This window comes from Diceros bicornis, chromosome 8 (assembly GCF_020826845.1).
Source record: "Diceros bicornis minor isolate mBicDic1 chromosome 8, mDicBic1.mat.cur, whole genome shotgun sequence".
NCBI lineage: Eukaryota > Metazoa > Chordata > Mammalia > Perissodactyla > Rhinocerotidae > Diceros > Diceros bicornis.
The window spans coordinates 5,435,608-5,452,792 of record NC_080747.1 but is presented as its reverse complement, the minus strand read 5'-3'; the positions used below and the strand labels follow the sequence as shown (position 1 = coordinate 5,452,792).

Below are 17,185 nucleotides of genomic sequence, written 5' to 3'. Positions count from 1 at the left end.
GACAAGCATAGAGAAGACAGTAAATCACTTTCCCAGAGCCCACCACGCAGGGGCGGCATATTTCTGCCATTGTTTTCCCTGTTTCCATTTTCTGGTCAAGTAGTCACTGCCGCGCTGTTCCCCCCACGAATGTTTTAACATAATCATTTCCCCATGTCATTAAAAACTTTCTAAATCAATATTTCAAATGACTGAGCACTAGTCCATTGTACAGACATCACAGTCACTTACTTGTCATTTTCTCTGGTGGACATGTAGGACGTTTCTGGACTTGGGCCCCTACACACAAGGATGTACCATGAAATCTCATCTTTCTTCTTTCCCAAGAGGCTCACACGGGGTCAGGGCTGCACCCAGGAGGAGAGACCCAGACTCTTCTCTCTGCTCTATTCCATGCCAGTCTGGCCGAGAGCTGAACACGGGCAAACCTCGGGGGCACTTGTGGCCTGAGCCACAGGTGGTAGGCACAGGTGCTCGGGGGCAATGTCCTGTGGGAGGCAGAATAACGGCCCCAGAGCTGTCTGCATCCTAATCCACAGGACCTGTGACTATGTTACATTACGGGGCAAACGGGACACCAAGGTTGCTGAGCCACTGACCATCAGATAGGGAGGGCATCCTGGATTATCCAGGAGGGCCCAGTGTTATCATGGGGGTCCTTGGAAGTAGAAGGGGCAGGCAGAGGAGTCAGAGTCAGTGTGATGCAGCGTGAGAAAGACCCAACCGGCCACTGCTGGCTGTGAAGGAGAAGGGGCCACGAGCCAAGGAATGCAGGCGGCCCCTAGAAGCTGGAAGAGGCCAGCACACAGATTCTCCGCTGGAGCCCTCAGAAGGAAGGCAGCCCTGCAACACCTTGATTTTTTGTCCGGTGAGACCCACGTCAGACTTCTGACCTGCAGAATGTAGGAGCATACATTTGTGTTTTTTTTTCTTTTAATGTATTTTTTATTTTTATTTATTTATTTTTTTTGAGAGGAAGATCAGCCCTGAGCTAACATCCGTGCTAATCCTCCTCTTTTTGCTGAGGAAGACTGGCTCTGAGCTAACATCTATTGCCAATCCTCCTCCTTTTTTTTTTCCCCCAAAGCCCCAGTAGATAGTTGTACATCATAGTTGCATGTCCTTCTAGTTGCTGTATGTGGGACGCGGCCTCAGCATGGCCGGAGAAGTGGTGCGTCGGTGCGCGCCCGGGATCCGAACCCAGGCCGCCAGCAGCGGAGCGCGCGCACTCAACCACCAAGCCACGGGGCCGGCCCCATTTGTGTTGTTTTAAGCCACTAAGCCTTTGGTCATTTGTTACAGCAGCCCTGGGACACGGACGCAGCCCCGGCTGCTGATGTGGGGCTGGGCACTGTCCACACTCACATCCCGGGCTCGTTAGTTGGCTCCCGAGTTTCCCACCCGTTCACACACGGATGCCTCCCACACCTTTATCCCCAGCTGGGACCTCGCCCTGACTCCAGACATCTGGCTGCCTTCTCAACACCCCTCCTCGGAGCCCAATACGATCTCCCAGGAACGTGGACAAACCCAGAGAAGAGCGGTGGGGTGGAACGAAGGGGACAGAACTTGGCAAGGAGGGAGGAGGAGCTGGCGGCTTCAGAGGGTCCTGAGTCCCGGGGGGCTGTAAGCACCGCCCTCTCTGGCTGCCCAGGAAAACGGACTCCTGAGAGGAAGAGTGACCCCGTCCCTCCCAACACCCCTCTGCCTCCTTCACCAAGACTCTGATGAAGCCCCGCCAGGGGCCGACTGGGCACCACTCATTCACTCTTTCATTCCTTCACTCATTCATTCAGCAAGCGTCTATTTCCAGACACTGTCGTAGGCACCGGGGTAAATACAGGGACGAACCAGACAAGGTCCCTGCCCCCCGGGGGCCCCTGTCTGTCCCCGTCTCCCAGCCACCCCTGCAAGAGCATCCAGGGAGGACACCAGAGTCTGATCCTCTGCCTTCAGGCACCTCTGGGGAACGCCGTGGCAGCGTGCAGCTGGTCACAACCTGGCACCAAGCAGAGGTGTCCCAGAGTCACGGGGTCAAGTCCTGCCCTGCCACTTCCCAGTGTGGGTGCCCTCGGGCCCATCCCTGGAGCCTCAGTTTCCTCTCCTGTGCAGAGCTCGTGTGAAGATGAGATGAGACAACACGGGGAGGGTTCAGCTGGGCACCTGGCTCAGAGGGAGCGTCCAGTGTGAGCTGTTGTGTGGCAGTGGTTGTCGGACTTTGTTCAGCCCCGGACCTCCGTGGCGGCTGGCCCTGTGGTAGGTTCCAGCATGAGGAGGTGACCTCGAGGAGCTCACAGGCTGCTGGAGGGCACAGAGCAGCCCACAAAAAGTTCTGCAGGGGGTGGCCAATCTGTGAGAGGGAAGCTCTGGGGGCAGAGAGGAGGGGCCTGGCCCAATGTGGCTGTCAGGGAAGCCTTCCTGGAAGAGGTGACAGCTGAGTGTGGTCCCTCCTTAGCTTCCGGATCCCAGCTCACTCCCTGACCCTCGTCCTAGCTGCTTGAGCCCTGGAAGCCTGGCAGTTCCTGGCTGTGCAGGGACTTGGGACAAGGCGCGATGGGTGGCAAGACCAGGATCCCCCTGCCAGCTGGCGCTAAAGAAGCACTGAGCCCACTCCCACCTCCCAGCCAGTCCGGAACACACCCACCCCGCCCACAGCTCCAGCACCATGGCCCTACCGTCCGCCCTCTGCAGCGGGCCCCCTGGCGGCTGCGGACACTCACGTTTGGAGTGCTTGTCACACAGGGCAGCTGCGCGCATGTCGCAGAGGCGCAGCGAGCCCTTGCTGCTGCTGTAGACGAAGAGGTTGCAGTGGTGCGGGTGGAACTCGGACGCAGTGATCACCTCCGTGAGGTCCTCCATGTTGGCTGGCTTGATGTCCACGATGTCTGGGCGGCAGGTCAAGGAAGAGGCAGTGAAGGAAGGGCGCCCTCGCTGCTCTGCCTCCTGGAGCTCAAGACCCTCAGGTCTCCCCAGCACCTCTCCTCAGTGTATCCATCTACCCTGCGTCTCAGCACCTCTCCATTCCCACAACTCTCGGACAAACACCAGGCCCAGAGAGTCTGTCCCATCTTCCCACCCACAGTGGTCATCCACTGTCCCCACAAGGCTGGACCCGCCGCCTCCCTCCTGACGTGTGGAGGGCACCCAGCCAGTGCCCATCAGCTGCCCAGCTCACACGCAGGCCAACTTGCGAGGCCTCTCCTCTCCTCCCACCTCTCCTACCAGTTGCCGAGCAGAAAGCAAGGAGCATTTACTGAGGCCTACTACATGCTGGACCATGGACGCTCTTGGTGAACAATTTCAGTTCTCCCCCTCACTCCACGAACTGTGTCTGGAGCTGAGCGTATGGGCTTCTGTCAGCTCCCCCCACCCCCTTCACCCCAGCACCCACCCTTCTGTGCACAGCATCAAGACTCTCCCTTGGGAGAAGGGTCTCTGCCTTTCTGGGGTTTCACTCTGACCTGTGCCTTCCACTCCCCACTCACAATCACCATGAGGGATGAGCAAACGATGTTGGCTGTGCCAATGGAGGGACCCCAGAACTGGGAATACTGGGGTGCAGTTCCGTTATCTCTGCTGGGCTGGGTGGTGTGGAGAGGAGGGGGAAACCCTGGGGACTGAGGGTGGGGCAGACAGCACCAAAGACAGAGTGGAGAGAAAGATCTGGCAGTACCTTTTGAATCCTGGATCAAGCTGCACCTGAAGCCATGACGCCTAGACTGTTAAATACGGAAGTCAATAAATCAGTTTTCTGTTTAGGGTCAAGAATTTTGTTGCTTGAAAAGCAACTCTGGAGCCCAGAGAGGGTAAGCAACTTGTCCCGGTTGACTCAGTAGTGAGTGGTAAGGCTGGATTCAGCCTCATGACCTCCCGGGTTCCAAGTCTTATCTTTTCCTGTCCACTCACCATTGCCTACAACAGAAATCAGAACCCCCTGGTGCAGCATTCAAAGCCTAGCACGCTCTGGCCCCTTTATCTTTCCAGCTTCAGATTCCACTAGTTGCTTTGCCCAAAAGGCACTGTCCTTCCCAACAGTGACCTCCCTAGTCTCTGGTCTCCCCAGCTCTGCCTGGGACTCTGCACAGCCTGTTCCCTCTGATGAAAATGCCCCTCCTCCCTCTTCCTTTGCCCAGGAGCCCTGGAGTCAGAGGGTCTGGGGTTTGAATCACTGCTCTGCCACCTCCTGGCCGTGTGGTCGTGGGTGAGTCCCCAGCTCACTGTGCCTCAGTTTCCTCAACTGTCAAACAAGTTAACAGTTCTAACCTCATAGGTTTGCACACCGCCTGACACATCGCAGAGCTCAATGAACGTCAGCTGCCATTATCATGTCCTGTTATCTGGAAAATACCAGCTGAAACTCTACGACTCGTCCGCTGTCAGCCCTCCTTCTCCTCCCACCCAGGCTGCTTCCTCTCCCAACAAGAAAGGGGCACTTTCCGACTTCTGGAAACACGAGAGTTTATAAAATATCAGAGAAGATGGTTGAATCTGTGCACCGAGGAGGGCCTCCGTGCTCAGGTCTTGCTTCCTGGAAACTAGAACCACATGAAAATATGAAGAGAGGGAAAAGGAGCCACGTCATCAGTGCCTGACCTGGTTTCCCAGGAAACTGGTTTTCTGGTAGATAAGAGGCCGAGATTAAATCACGAATAACGAGACTGAAGGTTAGGAGAAAAAAAGAGCCAAGACTTCTGGAGGCTAATTCCACCACCATCAACCTCACAGCCCCCCTTCGCGGGCTGAGCGCCTGCTGGAGACTTTCCGCGAGGCTCTGCCCACTCAGGAACGGCTTTAATTTCTCACTGGACTTAAAATGGAGACTGGAGAACAAGGGCATTGTTTATGAACAGTCACACACGTTAGCACAGCACCTGTTAGCGCTCCGCACCAAAGGGTCAGGGCAAACAGTGATGACATTCTCTCCACAGGATTTGGGACACAAAAGTCACAGGAGGCCTGGTAGGGACAGACGTGCCCAGGCCTCGGGGAATGCAGGTCGGGTTCGAATCTTGGTTGTGTCACTTGTTAGGGAACAGGTTATAACCTCCTGGGGGGGAGGGGAGGACTCAATGGGATGAAGTGAAAATGCCTTGCCCATAGGTGGTTCTCTGAACATTCCAGGGAGAGACTTGTCCATCGGCCCCACGGGACTCAGGACAGCCAGCTGGCTTGTTGCTTTTGCCAACAAATGGAGGGCAGAAGTGAGAAGTGACGTGTGTCACTTTCAGGCTGAAGCTCTGAGAGCCAGCACGTGGTCTGCCATGACACTTTTCCCTCTGCCATAAGACCCGCACCTCAGGTGACCTGTGGTGGACACAGAGCATGGATGAGAAATACCCTGGGCTGCTGTGAGCCTCTGAGACTTTCTGATTGTCACCTCAGGAATATCTGGCCCTCCTGACTGATTCAGTGTCCAAACACTCTTTCCTTTCCGGCCTCAGAATGTTCTAGAACCCAGGTCAATGGAGAAGGTTCAGAGGTATGACATCTGAACCGAGCCTTGGGGAGACTGAAGCTGGTGTTATGAACGTCTTCTTAACCTAGCAAGCTGTGGACGCTGGTGGCCAGAGAGAGAGAGCTGTGTGGGGCTCAGAAGCCCTATCTCCCAGCCCCCACACCCTGGTCCCAGACTCACAGAGGGGCCAAGCAAATGCGTGTGGCCTTTCCACTTGATTATAGAGTGCGTGCTTCCTGCTTCCTGCTGAGGGCGCCCCCCGTCATGCTGAATGCTTCTGATGGCTTCATGACGACGATACTCACTCTCCTCATGGCTTTGGCCTGCCTTCTCCAAACACTCATCTGTAGAAGGCCATGACGGCTTTTACAGGGCTTTTACAGGGCTTTCACAGCCCTCTGCAGGACACATGCCTGAACCTGGCACACAGAGCGGGCCAAGGTGCGATGCTCTGGACGAAGGCCCGTGTGTAGGCTGGGGAGACAGCCACCCATGCGTGGGTCCTGCCAACAGCCCAGGACTGAGGTTCTCACAGCCCGAGCATCACTCGGGGCATCTCTCTTGCTGTTTCAAGGACTGGATACAGAGGGTGCTGAGGAAAGACAGATGTGAAACCAGAGCCTTCATTTCCACAGGAGGACCCTGGTCACAGGCATGGCCAACGTGTCAGGGCTCCACCGGGCAGGGGCTCCCTGAGGCCCAGCGGGCAGCTGGTCACCTCTGAATCCCAGGGCCCACAGCCACGCCCAGCACCTCCGGAACACACAGTGTCCTTCAGGGTGTGGCCACCCAACCAGGTCTATGGTCACCTGATCCCAGGACGGCCTCTCCAAGACCTCAGCTCAGCCCGCCACAGGACCTGCCCGGTGCAGGCCCAGCCCCTCGTTTGTGCCATTGGGCGTGTGAAAGGACTCAACTATTGAGTGGGGCTGTCCCTGCTGAATCCCCTTAGTCACATCACAGAGGCCTGAAGACGGATTCCTGACAAGGGAAGGAGGTGCGGAACAAGCCCCCTCAACACAATAACTATGCCCCAGACAGACACGGCCAACACTCCTCCTGGACTCACCCCACGCGGCCATGTGTGGACTCTGAGACACCTGGTCCAGCAATGACCATACATGGTGGCTTTGACTACAGCAGGACCTGTGCTGGGCTGTACGTCAGGGGCCTTGGGCAGGGCATCCCGTCTTAGCTCTCTCCGGAATGTTCAGTGTCACGTGCAAAAGTCATTCCCACTCCAGAAGCCTCGATTTACCCCATTGGCCAAATGAGGGGTTGAGCGTGATCCTGGAGCACTCTTTGATTTCCAGGATTAACCCCCACACGGACTCTCCCCTATTTCATGATCAGCTGCACTAATCCCACCTGTAGGACGGCGCTCCACAAGGTCCACGTCGGGACTGACCTCCCTCGGGAAGGACCGTAATTAGACTCATCTACGAGCCCCTCCCCTTGGCAGAGCTGGATGAATTATTCACGTTCTATTTTCCCACCTAATTGTCCTCCACTGTCTGACGGGCTTTTGTTTAACTTCCGATCACACCTTGGCAGCTAGGAATGACTCTCCCTACAAGGAAAGTTTGTCAGCCCCGGGCAGGCAGAGAGAGGAGCAGGTCCCGCAGAGAGGATGGAAAGGAGAGAAGGTAACCCCACTCCAGGCCCACACCCCTCGGCCGAGCACAGGGTGCTCTCTGGTGCAGTGGGCTGAATGGTGGCTCCCCGACATACATGTCCACATCCTGACCCCCAGAGACTGTGAATGTGACCTTATTTGGAAAAAGGGCCTTTGCAGATGTAATCAAGTTAAGGATCTCAAGATGAGACTTCCTGGATTAGGGTGCGCTTAAATCTAGTGGCAAGTGTCCTCATAAGAGACACCCAGAGGAGATGCCACGTGGCGATGGAGGGATCGAGGCAGAGACTGGAGTGATGTGGCTGCAAGGAACACCCAGGGCCACCAGGAGCTGGAAGAGGCCGGAAGGATCCTCCCCCGGAGCCTTCAGAGGGAGCACAGCCCTGCCGACACATTGATTGTGAAATTTTGGCCTTCGGAACTGTGAGAGAGTAGATTTCTGCTGTTTTAAGTCACCCAGTTTGTGGAAATTTGTTACGGAGGCCGGGGGAAACTCAGACACCCAGGTTGCCTCGTGGGACCTGGGGAGAAATGACACGGGCATGACGCTAGTACCATGGACATCTTCCTCTACATCCATCCCAGACCGCTTCTTTCTTTGCAATTCCATGTTTTAGCAGCCCCAGCCCTGGGATGCCAAGGCAGGAGTCAGGGCAGCTTCCGGATCCTTCCCTCTCCCTCCTTCACCACATCCAACTGGCCTCCACGTCCTGGGGCTCCTCCTCCTGAAGACCCCTCTGCTCTGCCCCTCAGCCCAGGCCATCTCTGCCCCAGTGGGGTTCCCTGCCTCTGCTCGTCCCCTAACCTCAGGCAGAGTGAACTCCCTAAATAGGGGGTGGGTTTCCACTGCCCTGCTTGGTGGTCCCCACTGTCCACAGGAGAAGTCAAACACTGTGCTGGGCATTCAAGGCCTGCCTGTCCCATCTCACCCTGGGCCACTTCTCCCTCCCCACCTTCTAGCCACACCCAACAGTATGAAGCTTCTGGAACGTTCCATGGTACTGGTCTCTGGCTGAACACCAAGACAAAGCCCTACCCATCTGCTCATCCTCGCAGACCTCACCTCCTGCAGTTCGCCACACTGCGTACATGCCCGTCTCCCACTCTCTACAGTTAGCTCCAGGGCAGGGACCCTGTCAGACCCACCTCAGCCCCACCGCCCCATCGCACACTGCCAGCCCAGAGGGGGCACTCAGGGTGTCTGCTGCAGGGCTGATGTGTGAACGAGCATCAGATGAAGACGAGATTCTTAACTTTCATCGTGAACAGTTCTTCCAATTGAGAAACCCTGTCACAGTCATTTGTGTCCCTCCCCTTCCTCCAGGAGTGGAAGGCAGGTGACACTACCCTTAGTTTTATTTAGGTGGCTCCTCAGAGGTTCCCGTAGCCAGTGAGCAGCAGAGCTGGCATCTGAACCAGGGACGCATGACTGTCAATCTAGCTTAGGTTCTTCTTCCTCTCATGGCCCTCCAGGGCTGGGTCCCCCTGTCCCCTAGTGTCTATTCTAGGATACGACAGGCACAATCCCACCTCAGGGCCTTTGCACTTCCTGTTCCCTCTGCCTGGAGAGCAACTCTGCAAGGCTCCCTCCTCTGTCCTTCAGATCTCCATCCAGAGGCTCCTTAAGAAAGTGGTCTTCTCCTATAAACCACCTCCTGTCCCCCAAATAAACCGATCTCTTTCACCTTGCTACATATATATGTGTATATATATGTGTGTACTTTATATTTTTGCAAGCAGTAACCATTGTCTATTACCATTGGCTTATTTATTGACTATCCACCTCCCCAAGGAGAGTGGGGACTTGTCTGCCTGGATCACTACTGCACCTTCAGGGCCTAGAGGAGGGCCTGGCACACAGTAGGTGCTTAGTAAGCAGCTGCAGGACTGAATGAACAAGCCGGCCGTCGTGGGCCCCTCGGATCCGGGCAGGGAGTACAGGAAGTTTCCAACCCAGCTCCAGGGGAAGAAGCCCTTCAAGTGGAGATGACGCAGGGTCAAGGAGAGCTCAGGCCATGGGGGGTTCCCTTTAGGAGTGGACTGTCACCCACGAGGGCCATTCAAAGGAGCCGTCGCTCTGCAGCGCAGAGGAGGCACTGCTGCAGCCACACAAACGTGTGAGCATCGCGGACACCAGGAAGCCCGCTGCTCATCCGGTTTCCGCCGGTTCGTCAGGAAGGACCCGTTCCCCATAATAACTCGCTTTGGTCTCCACCGCACTCTGCTCACAGACCCCTTAGGCTTCTCTCTCCAGGCTGCAAACACCAGCTGACCTTTCATCCATCTGACCGGGGGCAAAATCGTGTTTCCGTTTATTCTCCAAACTCCAGCCAGGCACTGGTACCCATCCACAGCTGACACATCCGTGTCTCGTTCAATCCTCTCCATCTGTGAGGGAGGAGCACCCCCTTCCGTGGACGAGGAGACGGAGGCTCAGCAAAGGGAAGCCACTTGCTCAGGGCCAGGCAGAGGAGGCCAGCCTAGGCCTGGAACTAAGTTGGGTTCCAGAGTCCACAATATGCATGCTGTGACTTGGGAGGCAGAACAGATCAAGGGCAAGAAGCAAAAACTCTGGCCCTGTCAGCGTGCAGGTGAATCCAGGCTTTGCCACTTGCTAGCTGTGCGTCCCTGGGCAAGTTTCTGAACCTCTCTGTGCCTCAGTCTCCCCAACTTCAAAACGGCAATCACATGCCCTACCTGCTACGGTCATGGTAGGATTAATTGAGATGGTGCATGTGACATGCTGAGGACAGGGCCTTGCGCTAAGAGGTATGTGGCATAATGCTGCAGGCAAGTGCTGACGGGCTGTCAGGGAGCCTGGACTTCAGGCTTGAATCTGCCTTTAATCCATCGTGGAGCCTCGGGCCGGTCACTCAGCTACTCTGGCCTGGTGGGACCAGAGGCTCCAGGAGCGGGAGAGGAAAGACTCCACACTGGACATGCGGGCGTGGGCAGGACGGCCTGGGAGGATGGGATGATGGGAGGATGTCTCTGGTTCCTGGCAGCTGTCTGGCTCCAGCCCCCTGGCCCCCATGTCCTACAGTGAAGCCCTTTCCTTTCACGCCCAAGGTGAACAGGTGTATCATTCTAGACCAGGGCGCACAGATGTTTTCTGAAAAAGGCAGAGAGTGAATATTTTAGGCTTAACCTCGGCCATAAGGTCTCTACCTCGACTACTCGACTCTGCTGCTGTCGTGCAGAACAGCCACAGACAGTAGGTAAATGAACGGGTGTGGCCACGCGCCCATCAGACTTCATAAACGGGTGGGTTTGCTCCCCACTCCCCCCCCCATACTCCCCGGGCTGCACTTTGTTGACCCAGGCCTGGACGAGGGACCGCAGTCTGGCTGTTGTTTACCACACGCAGGACCAGCGTGTAAAACAGCTCCCCCAGCCTGGCCTCCTCCCCCCAGAGCCCCGTTTTCAACTTCAGATGGAGCAAGTGGGGCCCTCTCCCCGCCCCCCCACTCCCAGCACGAAGATGCCCTTTGGCTGTTCCGACCAGCCCTGCAGGCTCTGGCTACATCCTGGGGTGTCAGCAAAGCTCAGAAACAGGGGTTTGTCCCGCCCCAGGGCCAAGTCTGCGGCTCTTCCCACCAAGGACACAGGAACACAATCCAAGCGGGCCTTCTGCAGAGTCATCAGGTTTGCAGAGATTTTCATAGAAACTCCTTCATCTCCTGCTGCCAAGGGCATCACCTGCTGTCCTGAAGCCAGCTGGGGTCACGCCAGCACAGAGCACCACCCTGGCCCTCGGTCTGAAGCCGAAACGCCACGTGGGCCCCCACTCGGAGGGGCGTGAAATGTCGGAGAGAAGGTCTCTGCGCCTCCAGTGGCCCTCATTCTGCTGAGCTGCACCTCTCCGAGCCTCGGTCTCCCTCACCTGAATGGGGGCACGGGTACAAAGGGCTGTCACTCGCCCACTGGGCAAACCCCTGCTGACTATAAATATAGGGAGTCAGGCACACGGAATGAAGAAATGTTGCTGGTTCCTTCTGGTGAGGAGCTCACGCGAGAAGTGGGTATGGACAATGCCCCATAAACACCAGAGAAGTACACAAATACTAACCAACCTCACGACGGGCTTTCGTGGTGACACCACAACAAATGACTCTGCAGACACAGCAACTAACTGGGCTTGGAGACACGGTCAAAGCCCCGGGGAGTGCTGAGGGCATCCCCCTACAGGCCAGGCACCTCGGCGTCCCTGAAGGAAGGGATCACCCACCCTCCAATGCCACAGAGGAGGAGAGGAGGCCAGGGCCGGGAAGTGACTTGCCCAAGGCCACACGTGGAGCACGGCAGGGCAAGAATAGAATCCTGGCCTCCTAACTTCCAGCCGGTGCTCCTCCCTCTGACCCCCGTTCCGGAGTGATTGCATCTCCCACGATATGCAGCTTGCCCATGGGGTGAGCACCCCCAGGGCACTGCTGCTGGGACTCACTGGACCTGCTGTGTCCTCAGCAAGATGGATGCTGAGAGTGGGCAAGGGTTCAGCAACGAGAAAGACGCAGCCTCGGGCTCCATCCATTTAACAGAGCAAAGCGTGGTTGACCCAGATGTCTCGGCAGGAGCATGCTCTCAGGATGGTGGAGGCTGTTTCCACGGCAACCGAGCAGCCGCTGGAGTGAGGATGGAGGCAGGTCTGCCAAGGGCCATGCCACGAGAGGCCTGCCACACAAGCTCCCCAGAGACACTAGGTGTGGAGGTGCCCTGCAGGGCCTCCTGCACGTGGACGCAGTCTCACTGGGGCCCAGCCAGCAAAGCTGCTTTTTTCCAGCAAATTTTCTCCAAAAGATGACCTGGCTACAAACATGAGTTGTAAGCACTCAGGCCAAACCAGTCAGATCCCACAGGAGGTTCCTGGCAACCTCTGCCTCTGTATTAGTTTGCTAGGGCTGCAGTAGCAAAATGCCACAGATGCGTGGATTAAACAATAGAAAATTATTTTCTCATAGTCCTGGAGGCTGGAAGTCCCAGATCAAGATGTGGGCGGGTTGGTTCCTTCTGAGGCCTCTCTCCTTGGCTTGTAGATGGCCGTCTTCTCCCTGTGTCCTCACGTGGTCGTCCTTCTGTCTGTGTCTGTGTCCTAATCTCCTCTTCGTATGAGAACACCTGTCAGATTGGAACAGGGCCCACCCTAATGACCTCGTTTTACCTTAATGACCTCTTTAAAGACCCTATCTCCAAATACAGTCACATCTGAGGTACTGGGAGTTGGGGCTTCAACATACAGATCTCGGGGGGACACAATTCAGCTATAACATCTTCCCTCCTTCTCTGCTCAGAGCCTTATGACTATGACGGTGCATTCCACTCAGAGAGAAGAACTGGATCACTGGGGCTGTGCGGGGCTGCGGGGGAGGGGCTGGTCTGTGTAACCATTCGGCTGCACAAGCCCACGGAAGCAATGGCGTGTTTTCTCTGTGTGATGATCCAGTCTACACACCTCTACCACAGGCCAGCTTATGTGGTTCCTAAATGCTTAGACAGGCTTAGAAAAGCACTGAATTCTGAGTCACAAAGACCAGCATAGCCCACCAAGTAACAGCTGGGTGACTTCTGGAAAACTCAACCTCTCTGTGCCCTGCTTTTCCCATCTGTAGAATGGGTTGATAGTATCTGCTTTGCAGGGCTGTAACGAGGGTTTAATGAGGTGACATTAAATCAAAAGCTCTAGCACATGGTTAGTACTTTTAGCAACAAAGTTAGTTAAATCAGAATCACAGTCTTTCTCTTCCTCTGCCTACGCGAGCTGCCATGAGGGTTACACGCAGCAAGTGCAGTGCACTCACCCCGACGCCCACAGACTAAACATGCCAGAGCAGTGGCTGTCCTGGGGTCGTCACTATCGTGACAGACAGGCAGTGTGGTGTGACAGTGAGATGCACAGGTTCCGTGTCCAGACGCCCTGAGTGTGAACCGTAGGCCCTGCTGCTTCCCAGCTGGGTGACTCTGGATAGATTTCTTCTCCTCTGTAAAAGGCAGATGTTAATTTGCCTACTCCACAGTGTGGTCAGGAGGATTGAATAGGTTAATACGTGCAGCGTGCTTGGAGCACCGCCCAGCACAGAGTAAGCGCTCAGTAGAGGCGACGGCGGTGTGGGAGGTGGGTGAGGATGATGACGACACTGCAGCACTGGCTCCTGTGGAGTCAGCACCAGGGACAGCGCGCAGGAGCCCTGCGCCACGGGCAAGCTCAGGAACCAACTGCCGGCCTTGCTGAGACCCCAGAGCAGTGGTGTGCTGGTAACAGTTGAACAACACACTTTCCGGATGATTTGGAGGATTCAGACTTGGGGCATTTCTGAGCAGGTGCCCTCCAGTTTCCTTCATGGCAGAGCGGTACTGGGGGAGGTTGTAAGGTGCCTGACGGTGGGTCAGGGCTGTTGTGGGCCATGTGTCCACACTGCATCAGGCCCTGTACTCACCAGCCGTTCTGCCCTCACAGACCCTGGCACAGGAGGCACATCCCACTGAATGGACGACAAAAGCGAGGCTCAGAAAGCCCGAGGGACCAGCAGGGTTTCTCGGTGAGTGAGTGGCAGAGGCAGGGTTGGACCCCAGGCTCTAGGATTTTCAGTCAGTACAGAGCCTGGCATATGGAGGGGCCTTGGCTGGTCCCCTCCTTTGCCCCCTCTACAAAGAACAGCCCACAGGCAGCTGTGTGCTGACAGAGGTTTGCAGCCTCTGCCCCAATCACTGCACCACCATCCAGCCTCATAAATGGGAGTTAGAAATTGGCTGCAGACCGAGGCTTGGTGTAATGCCAGCTTCCACCATGAGAAATCACTCAGGGAGGAGAAAAATCAATTGAACCATCTTTACAATTCTCCACGTGCTAAAAATAAAGCAGAGGTCTGTCAGCCGAGGCCCCCTGTGCAATCCGTTACCTTTAAGATGCATTGAACTCAAGAAAAATGACCCAGTGCCACCTAACAGTCTCAAAATGTTGGTATTAAAGGACGTGAGAGGTTGTTTAAACAGATGTGGAGATGGTGCTGGGGAAAAACGGGCTTCAACAATCCAAGACGACGTGGGGATTTTTATGAAAACCACCTTAAATATTTGAGGGGCTGTTGTTTGAGGGAAAATAGTACCAGCAAACTGTTGGGCCCCTTCATGTGAATGATTTCTTTATTTCTTACAAATATCCTTACAATAAGGAATTTGTCCATTTTACATTCGTGGAAATTCATGGCCAAGGAGGTGTTTTTTTGTGTGTGTGTGAGGAAGATCAGCCCTGCGCTAACATCTGCCAGTCCTCCTCTTTTTTTTTTTTTTGTTGAGGAAGACTGGCCCTGGGCTAACATCCGTGCCCATCTTCCTCCACTTTATATGGGACACCGCCACAGCATGGCTTGCCAAGTGGTGTGTCGGTGCGTGCCCCGGATTCGAACCCGCGAACCCCGGGCCGCCGAAGTGGAGCACACACACTTAACCACTTGCGCCAAGGGGCCAGACCCGGCAAAGGAGGTTAAGCAACGAATCTGAGCCCAGGTCTGCCAGACTGCAGAGCCCAGACTGCCTCTCTTTAGTGTCCGGGGTCTCTGAGCCCCCTGGAGCCCAGATTTACAGGGAGGTGTCTATATCCTATGACCAGACAGAAACTGTGAATTGCTTCGCCCCAACGTCACCATCTACAACCATTCATAAGCACCTACTATGCGCCAGGCTCTGCATTACGTGTGGGGATACAGAGAGGGCTCAGACCAGGTTCCTAATCTCAAGGGTCTCCCCCATTTGAAAATGGGGGAGGTGGTCAGACTACCAGACAAGGAAAGCCAAGTGTGACCAGGGAGTGTGGGCCCAGAGGGGCTCTGACCAGCCTGGGAGGGGCGCAGAATGGACAGAGCAGAGGTGACCGTGTGAGGGGGGGCTGTGAGCGGCACTTGTGGGCAAACGGGAGCCAGCTAGGCTATGAGAGGAAGGATGATCTGGAGAAGGAACAGCAGAAGGCCGAGCACTGCCTCCACCCCCGTAACATGAAGGGAAACCCAGTGACCTAAAGGTGTGGGCAAGCCTGATGCACAGGACCCCAGGGAGGTGGGCAGAGGCTGGTCACCAAGAGATGACTAACTAGGGCACCACTGAAGGATTTGGACTTTCTCCAGAAGCTGATAGGGAGCGGCTGAGAGCTTTAGGCTGGGGACGGACACAGTCAGACCAGAGTTTCCGAAAAGCCAGTCGCAGCTCTGTGGTGGGGCAGCCGGCTGGGCGAGATGGGATTCAGGCAACAGGCCAGGCAGGAATGGCATGGCCCGAGCTGAGCCTTTGGCAGGGATGAGGGGAGGGCGTGATTCCAGAGCCATCAGGGGAAGAATGGAAAGCCCTTGGCACCTCTTTCCACGTTGTGGGTGAGAGAGAGGAAGGAGGCTGGGAGGGCTCCTCACGCTGGAGCCTTGGTGACAGAGGAAGGCACAGCACCACGCATGTGCCCAGCACACAGCAGAGGGTCGCTAAGTACCAGGCTCCCCTCCCTTGTTCAGAGCAGCCAATTCTGGAGTTAGCGGAGGAAAGGCCTTCTCAGTCAGCTTTCCTCCTCTCAAAAGGTCAAAATAACACACATGTTTTCTCCTTTATTAAAAAGGTTTTCCTTTCTCTTTAAAACCTTTGCTAAAAATCAATTCTGTTTAAATGGTAAGTGTTACTGTTTGAACACGAGGAAATGGGTAACACAGCCGAAAACCTGCAGCAGCCTTAAGGACTGAACAGCAGCATCAGGACAAGTCAAGACACCAGAGAGCAAGAGTGAAAGGAATGCAAACCCCCAGGTCTGGAATCCTCCAGGAGCTACTTACTCAAACAGTGTCTCAAACACTCAGAGCAATTCCCCAGCTCAGCGTGGAGTCCCAGCTGCCTTCCGGGCCTCCTCCCATGCTGGAAGCGAAATGCCTTCTCTAATTACTCGGCTGCTATCGGACCCACCATCGCACCTGCACCCACAGTCCTGACACCTTCCTTGCCAGGGGAGGTTGGACTCCATGGGACGAGTGCCAGGTCTCTCTGCTCTGGGTCCCTGTGTCTTGTCACTCTGGTGGCCAAGTGGCAGCAGGCCATGGGGAGTGCCACGTGCAACATGGTTCCCTGATGCACTGATCTAATCGGGGAGGTTTCCACAACCACCACACACTCTGGAGATGCACTCAACCCCTCTGTCTGCCTACCTGGCACCCAGCTTCCACAGGCAAGGCTGCCTTGAGCCCGCCTCTGTCACACACACACTCCTTTTTCTCCAAGAGACAGGACGTTTTTACATTTTGATACCTCAGTTCAAATGAACCAACGAGTCACTTTCACAAAATTGGAGGCAACACAGAGATTTAACACAGAGTTACAGGGCAGGATCTGCAGCCATGGACGCCCCCTGGTTCCCACAGGGGCCCCCAGTGCCCCGCTGCTCCCTTCTTGTCACTAGCCTTCACCTCCTCACTTGGCTTAGCTCCTCGGGTCAATCATTTTCCTCCCTTGTGTACACCATCAGCCCCACGTCTGCTTATTCACTTGGCAAAACCACCATCCTGGCTTACTCTCCACCTGCCCTACACCGGCAGCCACGCAGCTAAACGGCCGGAGAAAAATGCACACCACCCTGCTGGCTGGTCCCACTCGTTCCCCACAGCACTTATCACCTGCTCGCATGCTGGATATTTTACTTGTTTATTATTTTAACAGTTTATTGTCTGTCTGCTCCAGGAGAGGAAAGATCTTTGTCTCTCTAATTCAAACATTGGGCATAGGGCCTGGCACATGGTAGGTGCTCAATAAACACAGTGGTGAATGGCGTGCTCTCCGACATGCGGTACAGGGCACAATGGGTGTGTTTAAGATGTGGCGAGGAGGCGAAGCTAACAGTAAGGACTCCGGAGGACTATGTCTGCAGTCCACAACTAACCTGTTCCAATGCCCTGTGGCCACCTGGGTCCAAAAGACAGTTACGATACAGCCTCAAATCTATGAAACCTACGTTTCCACTCTCTACTCCACCGCCTCCTGCCATGGCCATGATTTCACCCTGCCCATCCTCGTCTCTCCCTGGATCTCCTCGCTGGTCTCCTGGCTTCCAGGCTCGTCTGCTGGAATCCAGTCCCCCC

The 17,185-nt window shown here is 55.5% G+C and overlaps 1 protein-coding gene across 4 annotated transcripts in view; it reads right to left on the bottom strand.

The window, feature by feature from the left end:
- PPP2R2C (protein phosphatase 2 regulatory subunit Bgamma) overlaps positions 1 to 17,185 on the bottom strand; it is a 137,273-nt gene that overhangs the window by 22,063 nt on the left and 98,025 nt on the right. For all 4 annotated transcript variants that reach the window (XM_058546687.1, XM_058546685.1, XM_058546686.1 and 1 more), the window contains one exon: positions 2,721 to 2,885. In XM_058546687.1, the coding sequence (XP_058402670.1) occupies positions 2,721 to 2,885 (165 nt within the window). The remainder of the gene's footprint in view (positions 1 to 2,720; positions 2,886 to 17,185) is intronic.